Raw genomic sequence first — 26972 nt, 5'->3', positions numbered from 1 at the left:
GGCAAAAAGCAATCTGAAGGAATACCAAACGTGGATTTAGTGTTGCACTCATTTTTATTGATCAGTGGTTTAAAAAAAAAAACCGTCAGCAAATCTCAAGGTTTAGAGCCAGTCTGAGATCTGTTCTGTGCAGCTTTATCGGAGAATAATTAGAAACAAAAAAATAAAAGGGAAACTGTTGAAACTTTTTGCTCTGGCTCACTTTGTGCCATTGATTTAACAACAAAACAACAGTTTATCAAGTACCATTTAAAAAAAAAAAAGGAGGAAAGCAACAATAAGAAGTGCATCCGAGATAAACCATAACATTTTAGAGTGATCATTATGCTAAAAATAAAAAAAATAAAACCCTCAACCTTCCCAAAGCTCTGATAAATCATCTACACAGTACTCCTTAAAAGGAGGCAAAATTTTAAAAGTACAAATACATCTGTTTTGGCATCTATTAAAAAAAACAACAATGCAAAGCAGTAAGGTACAGCACATTTAAATAAAACATTAACCTTACAGCGTAACAACACTGCAGATGGCAATTTAAACTTGATGTGCAGTACTCGAATTTCAATTTGAATAATCTAATAGACATCCAAAAATAAGATCACCCAGTGGATTAAATAAGACATTAGTGTTTTGTTCATTACCTTGATTTAAGCAAAACATATAAAGATGTACCAAGTAAAAGAGAGCAGGAATCTTAAACCAATTAAGAAGATACTTGCTATACATTTATTTACATCTGAGCTGCCAAAAAGTATAAAAGTATCAATATTCACAAGAGATTTACAACAATTTTTAGATAAGAATGTCCAAAAACACTCCTGCTTTTGTTTGCCCCAAAATGTAGAAAGACCCAGTGTTTAAAAAAAAAAACACATTTAAGAGGTTTATAGTGCAACTACCTAAAAATCCTTTAAAGATCACTTTTGAAAAAAGTATTTCATCTTAAAAATATACTGTCAAAAAAGGAGCATCTCTCTGCCGTGGAGTTTTGCTAAAAAGAGGAAGGCACGGCGGCCCAGGTACAGTTTTATTTTTCCACAGGAAGTTGGAGGTGTTAGGCTCCTGCATGGCATGACCAAACGAAGGGGGAGGTCAAACTGGGAGGTCAAACTGGGACTTGTGGGTAATAGAAAAGCTAGGGAAAAAATAAAAATAACAAAATGCAACAACACAGGGCTGCAAGGTTGTGCAGGACGATATGGCGAGACAGAAGGATTTAAAAAAAAAAACACACTTCTGAGGTAAAGGTCAGACAGACGTAGTGAGTCCGTCTGCAGCGTTATTGACCTCGTTTTTGTTGGAGTCCAGGGCTTTGGCAGCGTTCAGGTCGTTGCGGAGGTTCTCGGCTGCCTTCTTCATGGTTTTCAGCTCGCCGGGGTGAGGCGTGGCCCTTCGTAGCAGAGTTCCCTGTGAGACGGATGCAGATTGGGTAAATTGTGGATGCAGTTTTACATTTTTAAACATAGAATACCAGTTCATAAGAGGTTATTGGTTATTGTGAGCATAAAAAGTCTTAAATATGTTCTTTTTTGTTGTTGTTGTTGTAGCAACATAATCTGCTACAATGCAAACCTGTAAACTGACATCATCTGCCCAAGTCGTTTCCCCCAACCGAATAAATGTTTTCAATCTGTGTAGATCTATGTGTTTGGTTGCGTGTGAAAATGTCTTGTTTTGTTTTTTTTCAAACACGATCCAGATGGCTTGAAAGTACCATAAGGTAATGCTGAGTGCAATAGGTTATATTTAGAGTGTGCTGAAAGAGCAAAAACACAGAACCCAGGCTTATCTTAGAGAAAATGAATGATTGAAACTTGCAACAAATGAGCGTTCATTCCTTATCTTAATTAGCCTCACTTTAGAAAAAAAATGAGGACTTGGCCAAGTCATGTTAGAGACTACCATCATGTATTTCAACATGCGTCACACAGTGAAACACAGGAAGAAGAGCTGCTGGGCTGCATCAGGTAAGACGCATGAAAAACTGGGTTTTAATGGAAATCACTTGCAAAAACAAGGCGGACAGGTCTCTGTATTTCTTAGCGCGGTTTGGTTGGGGCCTTTTGTATTTTCAAATCTGCACATGGTTTTAATTATTAACGCAAAAGGTTATAAATCTTCATGAGTTATACTTAAAAAATAAATCAGGTCCTGTAGTTTCTGGGTGTTTTTTTGGACATACGTTTAAGAGCTGAGGTAAGAGAGTTATCTTACTGTAAGCTGTTTATCCCTCAAACAGAGGACTGAAATTAAAGCATATATTTCTTCTGTCTTTTAGAAACATTTCTGTAAATGTTGAAGATTTGGCATACAACTGAATCTCAGATAATTCTATCATATTAGAACAGCAAAGAAAGGGTTTTAGAACAGAAATGATGTCCTGTTGTAAATAAGCAGATATTACAGCATCAATGCAGGGTGACATGGGAAGTCACATTGCACTGCAGAGGCACAATGCCACGGGTCTCTAATATTATGATTATTAAAGCACATTTTGATACATTTGGCAGCTTTCTAGTCCTGTGCTGGAAAGTAAAATCATCTTCTCAATAAAGCTAGATAGGAGACAGAAGCATGCAGTAAAATGTCCTGGTAAATGGCTCTGCTGAGTATGGACTTAAGGAAACACAGTGGACCAACCCCACCATCCCACAAATCGTTCCTAACCGTGGAAACCTCACTCTGGATTTCAAGCAACTTATTTTCTGTGCCTCTCCACTTTTCCTTTAAGTGACTCTGGAACTTTGATTTCAAAACCAAATGCAAAATTTACCTCAATCTGAGAAGTGTACCTTGGTCAAATGTGCAGCACTCCACTCCATTTTCTCCTTAAATCAGGTAGGATGATTCTAACTTTTGTGGCAGACCATTCTTTGGGTGTGTCTGTATGTTCTCAGAGCATTTAGCATTGGTATAGTCCTAACTTTGTTAATTTCCCCATTAACCATTAAAAGAGGTTTTGCTGCACATGAATCTCAATGCTGCAGTATTTGTTATTTTTTCCGAAACCTTTTCCTTCCACCAAACTTTCCATTATCTTTCTTAGGGGGGCTTAGTGACAGAGCAGAACATATGTGTATTCTGTGAACTATAGTCACCTATAAACAAAAGAAAATGCGTCCGTGTCATGAATCACTATGATAAAGAAGCATCACTTTATGAATGTAATTACAGGAATAAATACATTTTTCAAGCTTCTAAATTTGCTGAGGTGTTTCTGTGTCTGTGCTCCTTGATCTTACCGGGTCATCGTCGTCGTCCTCACCCTCATCCAGGAAGTGAATGGAGCTGATTCTGTTCATGGCTTTGCCATCCCAAGCTTCATCAGCCATCCCATTCACAAGGCTCTCCAGAGCTCCAAAGCGGGCAAGGTTGTCGTAACCTGGAGTTTTTTTTTTGTTTTGTTTTTTTTTAAGAAACAAAATATCTTGTCTTAGTGAGGCTCTGACAGAAAGGACAATGACATCTAAAAATAGCAATAGCAAACTAAAGGAAGTTATTTCAGCAGTCGATATGTTTGTCACAATCCGCTCCCAGCTCAATAAATGAGAGCTGTCACACACCCGGCTGCTAATAAGAGAGAGACTGAAACTGCCAGATCACAGTTTCAAATCCCAGCTTAGTCAAAGGCTCACAGCAACACGGTCCCCTGCCCCCAACCGCAGCCTCACCCGGCTGACTGTGTCTCTTTAATACCTGCTTCTCTGCCACAAGAGAAAGACATCGCGCCACATAACAAGCAGGTTTTTGAGCAACAGACTGATAAAAAAAAGAAAAAAGAAAAAGAAAAAAAAAATCTGAAATAATATACAAACAAGAATTGGTGAGATTTTACAGTCAGTCATTCGCATCCCAATGCCATATGGGTGAATGTTCAATGCCAGCCAGCCAGGCACTGTTAAGCTTCTTTTGGCTGCACAATCCACAACATTTCTGGAAAAACTCAGCCAAAGACGGCCTCGGGGGACAAGAGAGAGTCTGATCCATCAAAGGCTCAGCGATCCTTTAGAGGACCTTCTATTTGACAGATATCGCAGGATCAGAGCGCACAGAACCCACAGCGAATCGCCGAGCAGATCATGTGATAATATCATCAAAACCGCAGGGCGGTAAATACTTGGGCGAGAACTGATGAGACACTTCTGAGTGTAATCAAAATGGATTGTAATTTGAGTCAGGAGGTAAATTGGCATAAGAAAAAATGTTTCTGCTTCTAATAACATTCATGGCTTAAAACTTATTGAAGATTTTCACAGAAATGAAGTACCTGAGTCACTAGGCTGCTGAGGCAGCACAACGCAGGTGAGCACCTTCTCTCCTGAGTCAGGATCTTCATCCGTCTGAAAAGTGAGGAGTGGTTTGGACTGGTTTTCTGACAACCACAGGGCCTTCAGATGCAGCGTGGTCAGTGACATCGGCAAGTACGGCAGGCTAAACGGAACGAAAAAGAAACCACAGAACCAACAATAATCTTCAGGTTATTGTTGCTAGAGTGATAATCAAATCAAATGTTAAATATTCTTAACAGAAGAAAGAGGATTAGAAGGAACAAGTAACATGAAAATGTTTTTCAGTAATTTAATTGAAAGTGTTTAAAACGCATTATATGAATTCAAGGCGAATATAAGTCGAATCAGACTAAAAAAATGCATCAAGAAGAGGAAATGAACATATATAGTGCAGACTTGAGAAAGTTTACCAGGAGATCTTAGAGCAACTTCAAGCACACCTCTGTTGACAAGTTTTACAAAGGTCAGGATTTTAGTTTGACTTGGCCTATCTGCAAAAGGGCTTCACTACCACTTCAGGAAAGCAGCAGGTTGATTGTCTGACACACCAAAATAATACAGTAATTGATGCAAAAAGAGCCTGACCACATGTTGAATGTATATAATACCTATTAGATAGAACTTCTGTCATCAAAATATTATTTCATTGATCTGATGTTTTAATTTTCTAATGAATTTTGGATTTTTGTTAGCTGTAAGGCGATATTATCAAATCAAATTATCAAATTAAAAGAAATAACCACTTGAAACATATCCCTATGCGTGAATTAAATCACCTATTGAATTACCGAGACAAAACCCTGCACGTTTCTCTTAGTTTTAATAAGATGTTATTTTGTCGTCTGACCATGATCTCTACTTCCGCCGCTAAACGTACCGGTTCCCAGAGACGTCGAGCACATGCAGCTCGGTGGCTTGCGACAGCTCCGGCGGGATCTTTTTCAGGTAGTTGTCGCGCACAGTGAAGACGTTGAGACTGCTGCAGCCTCCGATCTAGACAACAACACAAGCATTCATGTCAGTCGCAGCACAGACATCCTGTGAAGAACGGCAATACGATCAGAAGCCTGCTCAATAAAAACATGACAGACGCAGAGTAAATACCGTGGCACAAGACTTATTTTTGTTGTGAAAACAGCTGGGGGAAAAAAACTGAAACCAGAGGAAATCCGTTAGCGTGTGGGTGGCCGTATGTCCCAGAATTGGTAATCATGAGGGAGAGGCAATTGTGTGTTAATGGGATGTGGCAGGGGCACCTAAATTTAGTGAACAACTAGGGCTGGGAGCCACGCAAAACAAGGATTTGATGGGACGGCTGAACTCCAGCTGTTGCAATATTTCATCTGTGATGCAGATGTTAAAATTATTCCAATTACTATTAGATTTATCAGCTTAACAAGGCATGAAAAGCAAAAAAAAAAAAAAAACCCAAAAAAGATACATTTTAAAAGAAAACCACAAAATTACAGAGGTTGTAAAAATATAGAAATATGTGATTTCTTAAACAAATGACTAGTTCTAAACATATTTATTCACATCTAATCAATAATGAACACAATCCGTAAAACTAAGCCAACCTGAGGTAATGGTTGCACAATGACAGTGGTCTTGTTGCCTCATAACCAAACGATTATTTTTGTGCGCACACTGCAGGCTTTGCGTCTTTCCCACACAGGGACATTGTATGAGCGTTAAATAAGCCTTTCAGATGAAGCTTTAAACCAAGCGTGACTTCACTTAAACAGACAAGAGGCTGGAGAAGAATGTCACACTCTGACACAATGGAGACACTCAAGACAGAGCTGAAGCTGAACCAACAAGTAGACACACAACAAGCAAATGCATTGTAGGAAGAAAAAATAAATAAAGAGCTTCAGTTTAGTTTTTAATTCAACCGCAGCAGTATCTATTGGACCGTTATGTTGACAGCAGCGTAACTTTGGTGTGAGATTCACTTCTCCAGTTTTGTTAAAAAGCTTCAGGTTGAAGACAAGCGCCCTGCAGACAGGTGAACGTAACAAACGAATATGAGCTGATGAGTGGTTTAAGAGTTTTGGGAAAACTTTGATCTAACACTTGGCTAGTGTTAGTTAGTGAGCACAGTTCAAGCTCTCTAAAACAAGTTGTGCTTTGGATGTGGAAGAAGGATCTAAATTGAAAAGTTTTTAGAACAAACAATGATAAAAGGAATTAAAAGATTTTCTCTCGCAGGCATAAGTTCAGACTCGTACCCGATATCCATAGTGTTATATCACAGTGATGAATGATGAACATGAATTAATTCAGTTTCAACCACTGAATTTATAAAGTGAGTACGCAGCACAGTAGAGGACCACTTGGTTTGTCCTACTTTCTCATTTTCAATTTGAGGTTTGCATCAACAGCTGAAAACAGATTTCTAAGTGATTGTGAAAGTCATACCTGCTTAGGTAATAGTGTTAGATTGTTTCGGTCACAGTTCAGGTTGGACAGTCGCTTTAACTTCCCAATACTAGCAGGCAAAGTCTGTGAGAAAACAAAACAGTGATCAGATAGCATATCCTCCTGAGTTTAAACACAAAATGGTATCTTCATAAAACCACAGAATATATGTGAGCATTACTTAAATCTTGTAAATAAATATATATATATTTTTAAGTCAAACTTTATTTAGTTATTTACCTCACTGATCAGACATCAGCAAAGAACAATTAACCAAATCACATCAATAAGGTTTCAGTTGGATTCAGTATTATGTACCGTTACTCACACATCACTACACAAAGCAAATTGCAAATGGACTGACCTAAAAGGCTTCAGTGGACTGCTGTTTATCGGGGCTAAGCTACATGTCCTGCATGAACTGGAATCTTTAATGCATTAGAAATTAAATGATGTGATCTGCAGCAGGCACATGCAAACTTTAACAGTGCAGGGTAATAAAGTAGATGTGGGTCAATAACTTATTTTATACTTAAGCCCTTAGTATTAAACAAAATAAATTAGGTCGTTATGGAGACATGATGACCTCAGCATGCCACTATGCAGCAGTTCTTCAGCTAGACTTGGATCAGATCGGTCTGGTCTGCACTAGGCAACTTGCTTTAAACTAGCTATGCCTCTAAATGTGGGCAAATTTAGATGGAGAACGTTTTTAGACGTGGATTCACACACTGGAATGGTGTGTTCACTTGGGTCTCCTACTTTGAAAAGTTGGCCAACACATGAGCTGCTGTTTCACACCACATAAGAGAAGCAGAGAGTTATGGATTACCAGTTAAAATTTGATGGATCGACCTAGAAATGTTTTTTTATAGAAAATATTGGAGTTCCCCCAGCTAAAATAGGTATTTATAAGGGACTAAAAAGACCTAGAATTTCCAACCACTGAAAAAAAAAGTCTACTCATTTAATTACTAATTAAAGTATTATTTGCTGAATATTTTCACAAACAAATTACGCTACTCCAATAAAAGATCAATTCATTGTAAAGTGTTTTATACAACTCTGCCAGATCACCTAATATAATGTAACATGAACACTTACTGGGAGTTGTTGTGAGAACATTACTGCATTTATACTGGTTACAACCTTATGCAACCTATGTACATAATTAAAGCTATTTAGAAATGTATTACATTTTATCTTATGTATTGTGGAAAATATTTTATCTATTACACAGGAAGTAATGCCATTATTAGAATGAGTAAATAAATAACCCCCCTCCCCCGTTTCCGACCCGGTGTTGTCATAATAAAGCAGTCTGACCAATAGGTCAGTCTAAAGTGGATTTAAATCGCTAGACATGGTTGCTTGACCCATTTCCCCGATGACTGGCATGCTTTTAGGCCTCTGCCCAGATTGGCAATTACAAGCTGCTCTCTAATTTAAACAGCAATCAGACACTATTGTCATTTTTTAAGGCACTCGCACACAATAGAGAAAGACCAACCTGTATTTGATTCTCTGTGAGTACGAGCTCTGTAAGACTTTCACAGTTGCCAATTGTTTCTGGAAGAAGCGTTAACTTGTTTAGGTCAGCTTTCAGAATGGAAAGATTCTTTAGTTTTCCTGCAGAGAGAGCAAACACGTCTTGTTAAGCATGATTATTTTTTGGGGGGGGCAAACACATAACCCGTCAGAAATCTGAAGTCATCATAGCAAATAGAGGGAAACTGTTTTTACAAACCTCTGTAAAAACTTGTTCAAATGTTCCTTTATTTGTGTAATATAATGTAACATGCTTTTCAGTAAATATTATCAGCACAAATACAACACTGTAAAATTTTAACTTCTTTGTGAAGAGTTGTACAAATAGTGCATGTGCCAATTAAGTCTGACTAAACATATTCAATATGCACTCTCGAACAAAATCTTAAAATCAGGGAGGAAATGATAACTATATTGTTAAGAATTTATATTTGGTGCTAATATCTAATTGAAGCTTAACTTATAGCATGACTACAACACAAGGAGGCAAATTTCAATTCAGGTGGTCCTACCACTTATTATTTGTTTAAGTTTGAAGGCCATAACCTAAAATGTGTAGATTGTAGCAAATATCTGGTTTTCATAGAATTTCCTGTCAAGAATCTGATAAACAATACTGATCCTGACTGCAGCCCAATGAATGTAAGATGGAAAATGAAACAAAGGACGACCACCACAGCAAGCCCTTTAAAACTTTAAAAAGTGCAAAGTCCCAACAGGACACTGAAGGGAAAAATCTAAGGCTCCACAAAAATCTAAGGGGTGTTTCCTCCTAAATGGAACAACAGAGCGAACATCCATCTTGGCTGAGAATCTTCTTCTGACTTGGTCTATCAACGAAACAAGAAGAATCCCGATGCTTACCGATGCTTTCTGGAATATATTCAAGGGAGTTTTGTGACACCAGCAAATCAGTAAGTGACACCAGTCCTCCCAGCTCTTCTGGAAGAAACTCCAGCTTGTTTTCAGATAGATCCAGACACAACAGGCTTTTAATATTGCACAGCTCCTAAAGTGTGACACAAAGGCAGGTAATTGGTGAAAGTACATATAATAGAAACAATAGAAACAAAGCCCCGATCTAACAAAAATAAATTTGTGGGGTAAATATCTACCTTTGTAATTTTGATTGATTTTATGAAATATTTATTGTTCTGGGTTTTTTGTGACTTTCTTGAATAGTTGTTAATGACCTGTTGGAGTAAATTTGGTAGATCAGTCACTCCAGGGAAGGTGCAGCAAAGTCTTAAAACCTTAGAAATGTCAATCATCTATCAGTTTCCAGTATAACAGAAGTCAATGACTTTGTTTCGTATCTCTTCTTCAATTCATTTAATTTCTATTTAAAAAATGATTGCAGAAAAATATTTCACTATAAAGTTCAGATTTTATCTTGCAGAATCAACTTTCCTTTTCTCGCAATAACAAGATGCTTTTCTTTTTGTTAAAAAGAAATTATGAGAAATAATAAAAGCAAGGATTGTGATTTTGGGCTGTGGTATTTTTAAATATGTATATTTATTTCACATAAAACACTATTTTTATCAGTTACATTTCTATGTTATTAAGAAAGTAGAACTAAAGGGACGAAGCTCGAAAATCTGAGATGCAGACAACGACTGAATGACTTACAGCAGGTATATCGCACAAGTGGTTTCCATCCAGCCACAAGTTCTTCAGGCTGATAAGGCAGCCGATTGACTGAGGCTAAAGATGAAGGAAAGAGAACGAGACCAAGAAACAGAAGACAGGAAACAATAAGGCAGAATGAAAAAAATATTCAGCATTATGGTGAGTTCAGCGTTGCAATTTTTAATGGCTTGAGTCAAGACGCAAACACAGCAGCGGCGAAAAGCATAAAGACGGGACAACTGAGCAGAAGTAATACCAAATATACCACAAACATTTCTATAGATTGAACAGGGAGTGATACGGAGAACAATAACCCAGGTCTCACACTTTTCCTCTTTTTCTCTGTCTGTCACTGACCAGATAAATCTCACTTTGAGTTCAAATACAGAAAAAGGCTGAACGACACGGGAAGATGGTTCCTCACAGGACTGTCTGATGGGTCATCCAAACATGGAGGACATTTTGATGGATCAATGAGCAGGTTTCCTCGTCACCGTATTTTATTTGTTGGTGAGCGATAAATACCCACAAACTAAGCTTGTTTAATTGCAACTCTATTACCTTTTACAATGTTCTACAATGTTACAATGTTCTTGACAATTTTGTCCAAACTCATAGCAATTTTAGATGTGTTAATTTTATTTATTTATGACTGTTTACATTTATGCTGTGCTAACAAGAATAGATGGGACAACACTGTAAACAATCATTAATCAGTTCTATTTATTAGTCTTCGAAATGAAAACAAAAACATACTGATACTGCTCAGCTAAATATATATATATATATATATATATATATGAAAAGAGTCTAATTCTGTCTTTGCTCTTTGTAGCCTCTATATCCGTCACCGTCTGAAGTTAAGCCATTAACATGAGATTACAACTTAAAACCAGGGCTTAAAACAAACAGGCTACCATCTGCATGATAAGATGGGAAATCTGTTCTCAGGGAATGCTAATCTGCCCGGATGTGACAAGAACAGGAAATAGGAGGACCTTTATTTTCTTTTTTTATATTTTATCATTTTGTTGTGGCTTACTTCTCAAGAATCAAAATCTCTGAAAAACAAAAAAAAATAACAATTTAAAAACTCACCAACTTGTAGAGTTCATTATTGCCTATGTCAAGTTCTTCAAGCTTGTGAAGTTGTGATAATGACCTGTGGGTGACAAATACTTTAAAAGCCACACACAAAGCAACAAAAAGTAAATGTGCAAGTATAGATTTAATACTTACTCTGGCAGGAATGTCAGAACATTTTCTCTAAGTTCTAGCGATACCAAATAAGAGAGGCTGAAATCAGAAACCGAAAAGAGGATGATTATATGTTTGGAAATCAAAGGGTTCATGAAAACAGCCAAAATTGACCATATGGCCTTGAAATCAGATAACATGGAACAGGAAGTACTTTTGGAGGCGTGTCAGTCTTATCGAAAACTGTAAAATTACAGCAGAATAAACAAATTATAGAGTGAAATGTCTAACCAACTATGACAGATCAAAGTACAACACATCTTTGTGACAAGTGTCCAATTAAAACCAGATTTTATAAGTCTACCTTGTTAGTCTAGCCTGTTCACTACAGACTAGAGACTAAATTTAGGAATGAAGAACTGGAAGTAGAGCAAAAATGTTTTTGTGTTGAATGAGTCTGTGAAATTTGAGGGAAAATGTTAACACGATATACGTTTGTACTTTTCGCACTAATGTGTTAAATGTGGAGGTATATTATTATAATTTTAGACTTTATGTTGCAGTGCAACACAAAATTGTTGCAAAATTGTGTAGTGGAAAAAAATATAATGAATGCTTTTTAAAATAATTTACAAATAATATGAAAAGCCAGTGTTCATTTGTCCGTTTGCAAATGTATATATATTTTTTCTATTTTCAGAAGAATGGATAGCTCTGAGATTTTAAAACTTGGGATATGGTTTTATATCCTACAAGCTCTTAGCTCACCAGAACGTTCTCCCTGCCCCTGTGCTCCTTTCTCTTCATGATGCTGTTTGTTTGATGATTTTCTCTAACAAACCTCTGTGGTCTTCACAGAACAGCTGTAAACATTTTAGGCATAAAATACCCACAAGTGCATTCTGTTGATTAACTACGTAGCTTCTGTTGGCAAGTGACTGCAATGGATTTTATTTGGATTATCAGACTTTGGGAGAACACAAATGCACATCAACATTTTTTAGATGTATACTTGTGCCCAAACAATTTCTCAAACAACGTATCATTTTCCTTCAAAACTGAGATAACGCTCTTACTTATTAATGCCTATTGCATAACATCGCAGGATAATAAATGTCATTTGGTGATTGAAGCATAAGCCTTCCCGTCTGTGCAGAGTTTAAGCACATAAGCATTTCTCACCAGGCTGAGCGAAGGAGAAAACCAGAATCTTGTATTTTCTCACTGGATCCTACGTTAAACCACATAAAGTCATTCTTGAACCACAAGGAGATTATCACCTAAGCCCACATGAAATACAACTGCTATTTAATCTAGTTTCTTCTTAATGACTCTTTGTATTCTTTCTGACCACAGCAGATCGCTAAGCTACCGAACAGATTTCTCGTCAGTGAAAAAAAAAAAAAAAAACTTCCATCCCAGAGATGAACTACTGCTGGCTTGTAACCTCTCGTTCATTTATCTTATCTGCTCTGAAAACCTGTAGCCTTTTACGCCAACTGGGTTCTGCTTTTCATTACCTTCTCCCTTGACACAGAGCAGACATTCCAGCCAATGTGTTATTAAAGAGAAATACAGCATGTGTTTAGGGAATAGGCTCTACTACAGGGCAAAGGAGCGACACACTGAACACTGTTGCAATATGTTAACTACATTAATTTATCTTAAAGTAATTTGGGATGTGCAATATATTTTGACCTTACTTATCTCCACAATAAATTTAAACATGTACACCCAGGCTTAGTTTTTATATATTTATTGCGGCCCATGTGCGGAGGCCTGATGACCCTCGCCGCATGCCTTCCCCTTCTCTCATTACCCACTTTCAAATAAAGGCCACTAGAGCCAATAAAAACCTTTAAAAAAAATTGAAAAACAAATAAATAAATCGATGATAAGCATGCCATATGCTGACCCCGAACCAGCGCTATACATTTTCTCATCAACTGCATCTCTGTAAATCCTTCCCCTGTAAGGTTCAAATCCAGTTTATCCTTGCATTCCAGACCTTTTTAAAAAAAACATCCCCTGTGGCCCCTTCATCCAAAAACTCATAGCTTTGTTATTAAATTCACTTACAGTTCAACTCCACAATAAAGAAGAGCTTACAAGAGGCAGAATATTGGCAGACGTGTCATTCACTACTCGGGAACTATGAACTAAGACAACGCAGCCCAGAAACAGACAGTGACTAATGCATCTGGAAGCAGCGATGTGGTTGTTTGGGGAAGAAATCGAGACAATGAAAGACAGCAGACCTGCTGTGTCTGTTCCTGTTCCTGACAGCATTTTGCCGCTTACATTTCAGTAGCTGGGCGTTCAGTTATGATCTGAAAGGGACATAGTTATGTTTTTCTGAGACAAAAACAAGAATGTGTGGGAGGTTTAAAGTCCAGTGGATTTAAAACAACAGAAACAATTGTGTGCAAGCTTGTTTCACAGCCCACATGAGTTATTCACAAAAAGAAAGGCAGCTACATTTTAAAGCAAGTGATGTTCTTTAATTTTTGGGGCTTTTTGGACCGCGAAGCCTTATCTGAAAGCACAGCTTGAACGGGTGATGTTAACTTTTCAGCAAACTTTGTTAATTAAGCATGGACATCAGGGATTGGTGATATGGACTTAAAGTTTTATCACAATGTTTTTTGCTACTATTGTGATACCAATAAAAGTGACAGTAAGAACTATTTATTACTTCTCTTTTAGGTAACTTTTTGGCTGACATAGCAATCATTGCCCCACACACACCGCACGTGCAGGGAAGGAGCAGCGGGGGGAAGAGGAAACAGTGGACAAGCACTGCTCACTGTTCTACACTGCAAATGGGTGTGTAGATACACCCATTTTCAGAAAATGGGTGTATCTACACACCTACTTTCTACAAATGGTTGTGTAGAAAAACACACCCACATTCATTTATTCTTACTTATACTCTCATTGAATAAACAGTGGAGTAACAGTAAAAATAACAATCCAAATAATACGGAGAGTTTTTTGGTTGTTTTAAACATCATTAGTTGGAATTTATTGGGACAACAATAAATGAAAATCTTATAGCTATGTGATACGATAAATGCCAACTCCTCATGCACAAAAAGTCCAAATCCTTACCTTCCGATGTTTTCTGGAAGAGTCTGCAATGAAATATCATTGATAGAGAGGGTCGTTAGGTGTTGAAGCTGTGCAAAGCTTTCAGGTAACCTGTAAAAAAAGAGAGACAGAAAGCACAATTAAAGCACAATTTGAGAATCCAAATACATTTGCAGAATGTTTTAACGAGTAATTCAAATGATTTCTCCTCTTCTTGGGGTGTAAAAATGACATGAAGCACAGGTTTTGGTTAGGAACTTCGAGCAAATTTCATCACTTCACTTCTTCAGTAAGGATACTTTTACTAACTAACACAACTTTTAGGAGCAACCACTACCACTTTGCTCACTACATTATAATTTAAAGATTTTTAGATTCATTATGCCCGTTTTATTTTTGGGGTGATACATTATTCAAAACTAATTGGGCTTGGCGTCCTATTAGCCTCCTAAAAAATTAAAAAACACAATTTCCTTGCAACATTTGGGCCAAAATAGGAATACACGCAATAGGGCTGGTCATTTGTCCTTTTTGTATTTTTCTGACTTTTGAATATGTAAAACGGAGCTATCTGTCAGAGGAGCCTTCACAGCAACCATACAATAATTTGAACCTGCTTTGACAACATGAATTAAAGAAATCTGCTAACATTTGCTCATATAAGAAAATGTGAGCATGTGACCCCAATAAATATCTACCAGAAGGAGACAAAATCTGAGAATTTATATGTGAATTTACTTTCTTAATTCATCAAAATGATAAAATAACAAGAGAAATAAATTGACACATACATTAGGTGCTAAATGATTTGTTTAAATGGATTCAATGGGTATAGAAAGGAACAAACTGGCGACATGTGAGCATGAAATGAGGTGCTAAATGGTGAGTTCAAAATCAGATAAGGTTTATAGGTCAATCTTTTTTCAGGGCATGATTTCTAGAATCCTAAAAGCTTGCTTTTTACAAACATGGTTACACAATCTAAATAAGAAAATAATTTACATATCATTTTTTTTTTTTTAATCCATGCTGTATTGGATTCAAGACCTTCAAAACATCAGCCGTGCATTGGAAAAATAAAAGATGGAGAATCAATTAAAATGTGAATCAGCTGGCCGGGCCCTAAGGAAAAACTGAAATTAATGCTACTGGTTAGGAAAAGTCTATTATGCACTTGCAATGAATTTCTTTCTACCCACTGCACCTTTTTCTCGTCTAAGACTGATGGACAAAATGGACCCAGAGACAAACCACAGCAAAATAAGTGCAGGAATACAAGCGAGGCACAAGTGGAAAATTGGGTTCCTACTGTGGAAAAAGGGCTGATGGGGTTAAATGTGTAAACTATTGAATTGCAAAGACTTTTGCTTCCACCCACTGCAGCTTCCTAAACATCACACTGTCAACGGCTTGTGGTGCTGCACATGCTGAGGTGTTGATTAGACTGGATTTCAACTGAAAAAAGAAGCTCAATGTGCAAAATGTTTCTAACGGTGAATAAAACAGCAAAGGAAGTTGAAAATCTATGAACAATGCAAAGTGTTTTTCATACTGTAGGGAAATGCAGGCAAACATTTACAGTACTGTCAAATTAACTGAGCCCTATAATTAATTTTGGAAAAAATAGATAATGTCTATTAAGTTACCTTAATAATGGATTCCCACTGAAATCTGCCACTTGCAGGGATTTGCAGTTTGAAATGTTCTCTGGAAGTTCTACAATATCTGAATAAAGGAAAAAGCAAATCTTTGTTAATAAGACATGTAGGATACAGAAGTAATGAGAGATTACAAAACTGTTTTCATGAAGGTGATGCGTGAAATTCACAAAAGAAGAAAAAGATTTATAAATTAAAATCATACGCCTTGTGTGAGGTACACGGGAGATGAAACATTTAAATGCATCTGTGCTAATAATGTCAGCTCAGCAGTGTGAGCACACACACGTTCACTTATTTGCAAATCCATATAAATGTTCCAGATAGTTTTGTTCAATGAAAAAACATCTTCCGCTCTTCTTTCTTTCATTTGTAAAGCAGCAAAGTACAAATAAAAACTGCCTAGAATAGACACAAACAGGTGAGGCTGCTGTTAAAACCTGAGTTATGAATGAAAAATACTCAAGCGAGTAGAAGAAAATGTTTTGCCTGCACCGTAACGGATCCGAAATATCGCTAACGAGAAAGGGATGATCATCACAGTTCATTAGTTATTTTTAACTTTTCTGTAGATGAGTAGAGAGTTCTCCCTCTTAATCTTTTATTCAGATTATTAAATGTAGATTTTTTTTTTTAAATCCCAAAATTCTACTTTTTCTTTTTACAAAAAAACATTCAACAATAACTATCAACTTTTGTCTTCGTGGTGCTGTTTGTTCACTAAAAAACCTCTGAGACCTTTTGAGAACATTTTCATCTACATTGAGATTGAATTACACACACGAGAAATCTTGTTAGTTATGCAACATACAATGGATGGCAATGGATCTCAGAATAGGGAGATAAAAACAAGGAGACTTCTCAGAGTTCCATTTGTAAAAGAATGACATGTGAATCTTTTTCCTTCTACTTCATTATCCAATAGTTGGTGTTGATCCATCCATTCAACAAAATTATGTTAAAGTACACCAAGTTTTGAAGCTAAAACAGGTAAAAATGGGAAAAAGGTCAAGGTGTATTCTCTTGCAAGTCACAGGATTTCTGACATGACATTAAAATTTCACAGAAAAATTTGTTTTAAGCCTACTGTAAATCATCTGAAAGAGTACACCTTAGAATTTGGTTTCCCTTCTGAATGTATTTCTACACCCTAAATTCTACGCAGCCACAGAGCCTCGTGCTAATGGAAACCATTCTGTGTTTTTATGCTCTCTGGTTACATCAGCTTCACAAACGAGGAGTAAACCTGTCAACGTTGATTCATTTGCTGAATTCTGCACTGTTGCTCAACGCAGGATGCTTAGGCTGTTAGGAATAAAGATGTTTCTAAAAAGCACAGAAGTACAGTTGTATCTCTTGACTACTCTGGTTCACTTTGGTGTTGCACAGGTGTTATCTTCCTTTTACCGTTTCGAGAAAGATCCAGTTCGACTAGTTCCGTAAGGTTGCCGATCTCTGGCGGAAGTCTTGCAATCTCGTTGTCACTCACAGTAAGTTTTCGTAGTTTCAACAGCTGGAAAAGTGGCTGTAAAAAACAAACGACGTACAATCAGTGAAACCTTTTATGAGAAAGCACATTTTAAACCGCACACAAAAAATACTGTGGATATCCTGAACAAATTATAACGGTTTTTAAGTTTAAACATCAACAATTATGTTAATATAATTGGATTATTATTTTGCAAGACTGCTTGATAAACTAACATTGCATTTCATTATCTGCTGACACTTTGAGAGATACTAAAATACTCTCTGCCACATATAATATGTGGCTGCGTTTAGAAGAGGAAAAACTGCAGAGGCTTAATATTTTTGCTGCGTCAGTTTGCAAGCTACAACAGCAAAACATAAAATCAGTGATTTCCAAACACATTTAGCTGCATCAGACTCTCTTTGCTGTCATACCAAACAGCAATACAACACATCCATAGTGGTAAAAATTACAGATAAGCTTTCCTACGCTGAACTGGGGTATAAATCTGCTTCATTTCATGATTTTTTTATTAATGAAAAAAAATGCAAGCAGACATATAGACAGCACAAATGGTGATCAGAATCTTGTGGTATTATTATTTTTTTTCACTTTGTCATTGTCTTTCATAATTTTCCCACCAAATTAAGACTAAGTACAAGAAGGAAATGGGAAATTATTCACACAGAACAAGAGATCCCAATCAGCAAATTTGCCTTTAACTGACTTTCATCAATAATCTGCAGGTCAATCACTCAAATATCAGATTTCAGAAAAAATCTAAGTTGGTCAAAATCCGAGCAGACACCTCTAATAAAACGGTATTTGCAATAAAATGCCTCATCAGTGCATCTCCGTCTTTGAGATTTCGCATCACGATTTATTTTTTAGTTTATCCTGCGGCTTTTGAGCCTCCAGTTCAGTTTTAATCAGTCTGAATAATTGAAGCAAAACTGACTAATGAAACCCACATTTTAATTTACGCACACACTTCCATTTCATAAAGCGATTTCACCAATCTATTCTGAAAAAATGCACATCCGAATTTAAAAAGGACGAAATCAGTTTAAAAAGTTGATGTCCTGACAAGAACACCAACTTCTCTTGTCAGGACATCAACTTGCTATCAGGACATCAACAGCTATGCAGAAACTCGCCTGCATAGCTGTGCAGCAGTTCGCTAACAGTATTGCTTCAGGTTGCCTTAATATACTGGCAGGAAATGGAGTTTCCCCTTGGGGCTTTGGATTTTCTCTGCTTCGCAGGTACCAACAGCCATAAGAACATATCTATGAAGCCTTTCGCTTAACTTTGCACTACATATTCAATATTAAATCAATATCTTAGTTTGTTACACATTCTATGCTAAATTTAACTGCAATTCTTTATTTCTTAAAAGAGTTTAGAGATGTCTGTTGCTTCGCTTCATGCACAAACTTGTTCTACTAATATTTTATGGGGTTGAGAGAGGAGGAGTAAAGATTTTAAAACCTTTAAACATGGGGAGGTCAACAGTTCTAGGATGTTATATTTTAAGGAGGAAACTAGACTGTTGTTCCTCTTTTAGTTCCCTATTGTCAGACTGACACACAGTTACACTTTCAGACTTTATTTTTTGTGTATATATATATATATATATATATATATATATATATATATATATATATATATATATATATATGGTTACTGGTATCATGGTAGACGGAGATTTTAAAAAGTTGCAGATTTAAAAAAAACTGCAACATTTTCTGTTCTTCCAGGCTTTAATGAGATACCAGAGGAAGCGCTGGAATGACCAGGGCTTTCTCCAGTCGTTTGGAGCAAAGCAAAAAACAAATGCAGCTCTTACTCCACAGGTTGCTGCATGCTTAAAAAAATCCCACCTTTATTTTTAACTTATAAAATTTAGGACATATTTTCTAGTTGAGCCGTGGAGAGAATACTGAATAACATAACAGAGGTTAAAAGTTACAATGGGCAAGCTGCGAGTGGTATGTCTGTTAAGGCAGGCTCTACCACAGCAGATAGCATGACTAATTTACAAACTAATATCAAGTTGTTTGGCATTTGTTTGGCAAAATGATAAAAAAAATAATAATAACTGAACGATATTCAGATACAGAAATAATATGTGCAAAATAAACAAAGCCAGAGTCCAAAAGTCAAACTTCACCCTGGAGCAAAACACATTCCAACATCTTAAGACAGTTTGAAAAGCCCCTAATCCATCATTTCATCCTGCAAACAAACCTGTGTGCCATGTTTGATTAGCATTTAGATTCCAATAATTATTTTCACTTTCAGGTCTGTTTAAACTGATTTAATAACCACAAGGGAAGTGCTCGAGTTTGTTTCTTGTTCTTCGTTGAAAACCTTTCCTTTCCACTGAGCGAGATCAGATCAAATGAAACCAAAACCAGAAACTACAGAAAAAAGTCAGGTTCAGAAAAAGAAACGGCATCTTTTTCTCTGACAGTGAAAACAATAATCGAAGCAACAAAGAGGTGTGCTTGATCTGCGTCTCTGGTCTTATCAGCTGCTGGCTTCAAAACAGCGCCAGTCTTTACGATTTCTGCTCAGAGGCCAGCCTGCAAACCTGTTCTTCCCGTTAAGTGTCATCAGCACCCCGCCCCAAAACAACCACCGTGAACGACAAAGAAAAACAAAAGCAGGTCCGGTCAAGAAAACACAGCTATTTCTGAAATCTACAGACAGCATCTGAATCACCAGTTTCACCCTCATGCATGTTTCTGGAGAGCGTGAGCAGCAGACAAATTTCAATAAACACTGGGCCTTTTTTTTCTTTTGGTGACTAAAAATCTAAGTTGACCTCCAAGCCACAACACCAGAGGCAAATGTTCAAACTAAGAGACCTCATAGTTTGATATTTTGTCAGTCAAACACTGATTTCCCTGTAATATTACACAGATTCAGAGTGCACTCAGTGTTAGATATCGCAGCTCGAGTTAAAACAGTCCCAGGAATTGGTCAGACTCTTGCACCACCTTTTACAGCGCTTTTTCCAGCAATCACATGAGAGTTAGTCTGCCAGTTTGACCACCGGCACTCGCAGCAGCTCTTCCTTTGCCACTTCATACACCCCTCAGCTTCCTGTTGAAAAATCCAATGCTGTTCTACTCTAATCTCCCCACCCCTGTGTGCAAATATTCAAAAGGCTTCAAATGAAGATGCACTACAGCTCATTTCACAACGCTCTGCAGCAGCCAGATATCTACTTGCACTGAATAAAAAGACACAAGCCTTTTTTCCTTGCTGTCTGACAGTGAAGATTACCAAAACTATTTCTATTCGTCAAGATACCAGGATCAGAATGGGGACCTCCACAGGTCTGGTTCACCCTGGATCCCAGATGTCTGAAGATATCCTATTTATCTGCACAATCAGTTACGTGCAAGGCGGATTACAGTTTCAAATGCACTGAGATACATGCCTTCATTTTGGAGGCATGTCTTGTAGCCTGATGAAACTAAAACTTACGTGTTTGGCTATGTCACTTAGACAAAAATGGGGAAAGTTTGCAACAATGAGAACACCAGTGCACCTGTGAAGTGTAATGGTAGCAGAACCATGTTGCTGAAGTGTTGTGCTTCAGGAGGAACTGATGCACTTTACAAATCGGCAGGTCAGACCAAAACTAAAAGCACAAACTGTTGTCGGCCAGCAAAAGTCTGACTGATACAGCTCTGGGATAAAAGGCTTAATTTTAACATTTCCTTTGCATCAGCAGTCTTGATGTCAATAATATATTTGATCTATTAGAGGAATTGTTACTTATAAGTTACATGTGATGCTTCACGTGTAACTTCTAGAGAGGGTTGTCAGTCATGATGACGTAAAAAAAGTCAGTCAGTCATTAAACTATTCTACAATAATCTTTTATATTGTATGATTAGCTTCACTATAACATTATTGTTTCACTGTACTATGGAGACGGCCCTGGAACAGTGCTGTACGGGTCGCTTGTGTGGGTTTTTACCCTGGAAACAGACAAAGCAGCGTACCGAAACGACTTGTGGAAACGAGGCATAAAAGTCCAAATTCTTCTTACATTTAGCCAAAATCACTAAAAAATTGTGGATTTCGGGGTGGAAAATGCATAAAGAAACTACTGATCACTTTATTTTACCGTTTTAACATTTGAAGCATTGAAAGCTTTGCAGCTGAGATAATAATACCTCCTTACAGCTTCACCTTTGCTGGGAAAGGTGGAAACTGCATTCATTTTTAAACTGGGTAAACTGGCAAGAGCCTCTCAGCAACCAACCAGTCTCGAATGTCGGCCTTTTCGTTTAAATTAAAGTGCTGCTTGCAAACCCATACAAGCACACCGTTCACATTCTGCAAGAATAACTTTAGAGAAACAAGTTAATGTTTGCCAAGCTGCTCAACGTCTTCAATAAACATATTGTAAGAATTTATAAAAGCAGACCAACTGGACATTATAAACCCATTGGTCTATCTCCCCAACCTGCTCTTTTCAAAACTATTGAAGCTATTCGCTCCAGTTGAGCTTGTCTTGTCTTGTTTTATTGCAAACACGCCTTTCTTCCCATTCAAACTCCCGGTGCATGTTTTTATCCGCCTGCTGGTGCGAATGATTGACTGGGAACATGTTGACATGTCCTGGTTCCCTTGCATCACTGCTGATACAATGATTAAGTTAGTGGCATGTCTAGTGAAAAACCTCTGAGTAAAACATGGTGAAGGAGCAGAGTGAGCCCTGAGGTTCATCCGCAAGGGTTCGGTCAGCAAGCACTTCAGACTCAATTTACATTCCAAGGAGCACAATAAAATATTATCGTGTTGACATGGAAATAATTGAGCTCCATTATCAGAAGACGCTTTGAATATTTGAAAACTGAGTCCCAAAGTGACTAAACTGTTTCGCAGTCATGATGATGAGTCCTGTCGCAATAACAGTGCACCTGCTAAACACAAACCTTTGAGCACAAATGGGAAAAAACTGCTTCCCTCTACCAAGCATCTAGTCTTATTCTTCCCTGTGTGTTGGTTTATGGTTTTACAAACTTTAATTGTGACTACTCATGTCCTCGTTTTACCAAGACTTCATTAGAAAGCCAACACAACACAATCAACAGCTTGATTGAGGCAGTGAAAACCAAACACATAATGCCGGCAGTTTGGTTCTGTTTCTGTCCAGATACCTGTTCCTCAGCAAAGAAAGCTAGAAATGTGCCACGGGCGGGAAGAGGTTTCTGTACACGAAGTTAATAATGCTACCAGGACTAAGTGATCATGCCTCACACGTGTCAACGCAGGAAAAAAATGCTGCAAAGACAAAATAGTTCTTCAATCCAGCTAAGCTTCCCACCTGACACACAATGCCTGCAGTTATGAGCTCAGGAGAGTTTCTCAAGGGGGCTAAAGCCTCATTTCATACTTCGCCCACTTGTCTGGAACAGCTGTGAATCCAATAAATTAGTAACCATACTCCTTTGCCTTTTGACAGTACAGTGAGACATCAATCGCAAGGAGCTGAGCAGACGATGTTTTCTACGACTAAAAGTTTCCTGGGTAAGTTTAAGAAGGCAAACGCAGCAACACAAGAAATAAGAAGGTAGGAAAACCAACAGAAACTGGGCATTTTAGATTACAAACACTGACATGAAGACTTTTTTAAAACCCCGATGCATATAAGAGCAGACTTGTGTAACCCAAGTTTTCAAAAATGTCTCTCGCTGCTCGTCAACAGTCCTTCTTTGTGGTTTCTGCAAAGCTAAAATAGAATCCCTGTGACTGAGAACTTCTATCTTTATGTAATCTGGAAAGCCTGTGCCTGGAGACAATAATAACCATCCCAGTTTTATGGTAGTGAGAAAAAAAAAAGTTTTTATTGAAGCATTATTTCACTAAATTAAAGTAAAAATGGAAATAAGATTCAACCTTATAGGGACAGTTCTAATTTTACATCCTTTGCTAGTTTGTATTTCAGCAGTTTTGGTCTTCACATATCCAACTTTTTGGCAATATGACAAAGCATCCTCTCATTCCCACCTCAGCAAGATATTTCATACTTGCTGCTGATTATAATTTCCTCACACTCTATAGTAAGGAAATGTGATTGTGTGGTGGGTCCAGTAAATGTCTACAACAGATAGTCCCTCAGCAATGATTTGGCTTAATCAAAGGTCCTAATTTATAGCAGTCCACAGGTCAATGCGAGATCATAAAAAAAATCAATAATAATGTCACATCAATGTAAAAGACTTGTTTGCAGGAATCAAAAATAACACTTGCCAAATCAAAATAAGTAGAAAAAGTCATTTCACAAAAGAATAATCTGACTACAGACAATTAAATTAACATGACTCTGCCACCATATTAGCACATGTTCATGCTCAGGTGCCGATGACACAAATACCTATAAGAAAAAAACATGCAGAAAAGGCAGTTTCATATTTCAGAGTTAGATAAAATGATTCACGTGGGCATCAAAAACAGATGTACTCTCAAAATATGTTAAGTAATTTCCTTTTTTTTTTATCCATACCCATTAGTCACATCTCATGACATTTGTGAAAAGATACCTTGTCATATCAATCCCATGTGCATGGTTAAATATAAACCAGACGTGGGCTGGTGGTATAAGATTCTTACAGTAAAATAACCTTGAGTAAAATTAGCATGGCCTTACAGTAGCAGTGTAAAACAAACATACAGGAATGAATTGCTGTATGCACATTTTCTTTTTTTATTCATTGATTTTAGAATTAAGTACAGGATAGGCTGCAGTCAGTATTTTGCCAGATACAGTTACTAATAACCTCTCAACTCTAGCTTTAATACAGCATTACCTTAATAAAGAAGATGAGTGACACAAATTCAGTTTCTACTGCATGGACGTCTGTTTTTTTATGGTCACATATATCATAGCAAATGCATTACTCATGTTACTAATACTTATTTTGTAAGGCAGGGACAAACCCATTGTAACCTTCTTTCAGCCAGCTGACTGGCAGTGAACAGGAAGGGGCTGCGTTACCGGATGGTTCAAACAAACACAGAAGGCATTGGAGTGGTTGTGTGGCATTCCTTTAGAAGGACGTTAAATTGTAGGAACAGTTTGGTGATTACTGAAACCAGAAGTGGTTCCTCTAGCTAGCATGTTTAATTTGCACCATGGTTTCTCTAAAATCCACAATCTTGACGAATATATTAAAATACTGGTGTTAATCTTTAAGAGAAATAGTGCAAAGAGAATAACCTCAAGCTTACAAACGGCAATGACAGTCATCGTGTCCTATATGGAGACTTATTTATCAGTTTTAGTTGTTTTTTTTTTTGTTCAGGAAGTTAAACACTGCTTTCTGCATTCAGCCATGGCTTTGTATCATAAACCTCTTTTAAGATAATAACTTAAACACAACAGGTCAAGAGCTCTTGACATTTATTAGACATAAAGTCAGAGATCTGCCGTCGGGATGAAACATCTGGAACTCTCATAAAAATGTTTATCTCTTTCTGTCTCATACTTTCAGTTAACCTGTGATGGGTGGAGGTAGCTTAGAAGAAAAGTTGTTTCCACCTCTCTGCCTTGCTGATCTTGCGTAATTATTGTCCCTGTGTCCCACCGCTGTCTCACGGGATGCCCTGCCTGCTCTGTCGGTACGGTTCTCTGAACCATTGGGACACATTTCTAATCAATAGAAACACGCCATTTTTTTTTTTCTACCATACATCTGAACTTGCCATTTAAATGGACGAGCGGAAGTCGCTTTCTGCTTACCTTGGGTAAGTCTCGGAGTTGGTTGGCATCCAGCATCAGCTCCTCCAAACTCCGGGCGTAGCGATAAATCTCGTCGGGAACATAATTCAGAGTGCAGTGGCGTTTATCGATCGTTTCGACGTGACGGTTGCACCGCCACAGGGGGATGCAGTGAAACATCACGGCGGGGAGGAAAGGAGAGGGAGATAAATCCCGTATCCGTGCGATAAACAAACTGTGGGGAGGAAAAGGGGGGATGCAACAGTTTGCTACGGCGGGACAGTCCTCAAACTCGATTCACCAACCAGAGCACAAGCGAAGGCGAAACTCGCCGCGAAGTAAACACTGAAACTCCGGGTGTGAACGAGTGGCTACCGAGCTGGCGTTCGGCAGGTCGCGACGAACAGGAGAATCCGCTCTCCGTCGTTGGTTCACTTTGTAGTTCGTAGTTTGGCACCTGTGTTTTCTTCTTCTCGACCTTCGCCGCCAAAAAAAATACTAGTTTCGGAGTAAAAACAACGGGTTACATCTCTGCGTAGCAGAGGGTGGCATTCTGTAGGTATGTTGTTTTATTTTTATTTTTTTTTCCGTTTTGTCCCGGAGTTAATTTCCTCTCCCGTCCAGTTTCTGACCCGGAACATTCACTCCCTCATTCCTATCCTGCGTCATCGCTCCAAGCTGCTCCTCCCTCCGGTCCCTCCTCTGGATAGTCCCGTCCCGCATAGGGCCGCCATGATGGCCCATAAACTCAGAGTGCACACAGGCAGCCTAAACAAATTATGAATCCAAATTTACTGTGATATGCTGTTTTCTTCTCTGTAGGGGATATTGGAGTTTTTAAATTACTTTCTAAATATTTGCTAATTGAACATTTCTGATATTGAGTTTAGTCCCCCACCACACGAGTGGTATGAAAATAACTATGAAGTTATTATTACATCAGTCTTTAAATTTTCGTCCCTGTAATTTGGTTGCTTATATGGATATTTAATTTCAAAAATATTTTAATTTTGTTCAAAATGTCTTCCGTAACTCTTATTGTGCTTGTTGTCCTCCATAGATCTTATCATATTCATGTTTAAAATGCCTTTCATTGCTTCATGTCATTTGTTTTTAGTCATGAGCAGCTAGTCCTGCAAAAAGCACAACTTGTTCCCAGTTGGTGTTGTCTGGAAATTGAAAAGGGCAAGAGTTTGACAAGTTTAAAATAGCATTTTTGAAAAGGGGAGACACGTTGCAACAAATTTCTAGTAACTTGTATCGAAATTAAATTTAAAGTTTGACCAAGTTTTGTTTCAACAGAAGACCTCGCTTAAGCCATTTGTTTAAATAGTTCTCAACTATCTTGTTTTCTTTGAGCTGAGGTTCCTTTTATTAATTTATAGCTCAGCATTTAGATAAAAATAAACTTTTAAAAGAAATGTCTACAAGTGATCATGTACATGGACTGTACATAAAAAATGCATTGTGTCAAAATCACATTTTTCTGGTAACTGCTTACTTTTACCACTTTGGAAAAAGGTGATTACATGTGCATCAGTTTCCTCAAAAGTTTTTGAGGAAGCCATTTTGAGTTTCCTCAGAAACCATCCTCTGACAAAGTACCTTCACAAATAAATCATGCTAAAATCATTCCTACTGACTAACAGATCTGGATATATGCTGATGAAAATCCACCCTGTTTTTTTATCCGTAATTTCTTCCTTCTTTCCAGGTCGAAAGTTGACCTTAGTTCCATCAAACCGTATTAAACTCTAGAGTTTACATAATTTAGTGCAAATCACAGGTCATGTTTATGTGAGGTGCAATGGGTTTGTTTCATCACAAGTAACTAAAATGTGTTCCACTGAAAATATGCAAATACTCCCAATTGTTCAAATGTGTGTTCATGCAGAAAAAAGATGAAGCATTTTGTGGCC

General features: G+C 37.6%; 1 protein-coding gene across 1 annotated transcript; it reads right to left on the bottom strand.

Moving 5' to 3' along the window:
• Window positions 1-35: 35 nt before the first annotated feature.
• On the bottom strand, window positions 36-25712 carry lrrc1 (leucine rich repeat containing 1). Its single transcript, XM_008429797.2, has 14 exons — window positions 25075-25712; window positions 17243-17360; window positions 15824-15902; window positions 14199-14288; window positions 11130-11186; window positions 10989-11052; window positions 9891-9965; window positions 9123-9267; window positions 8221-8339; window positions 6711-6794; window positions 5167-5282; window positions 4268-4431; window positions 3243-3382; window positions 36-1407 (listed from the first exon to the last, which is right to left on the bottom strand). The coding sequence occupies exons 1-14, from the start codon at window positions 25231-25233 to the stop codon at window positions 1249-1251; spliced, it is 1569 nt and encodes a 522-aa protein (XP_008428019.1). The 5' UTR covers window positions 25234-25712; the 3' UTR covers window positions 36-1248.
• Between the last annotated feature and the right edge of the window lie 1260 nt (window positions 25713-26972).

The sequence above is a fragment of the Poecilia reticulata genome, chromosome 15 (genome assembly GCF_904066995.2).
Source record: "Poecilia reticulata chromosome 15, P_reticulata-male-v2, whole genome shotgun sequence".
In the NCBI taxonomy this organism is placed as follows: domain Eukaryota; kingdom Metazoa; phylum Chordata; class Actinopteri; order Cyprinodontiformes; family Poeciliidae; genus Poecilia; species Poecilia reticulata.
The sequence above is the reverse complement of the archived record's forward strand: the minus strand, read 5'-3'. Positions and strand labels throughout refer to the sequence as shown.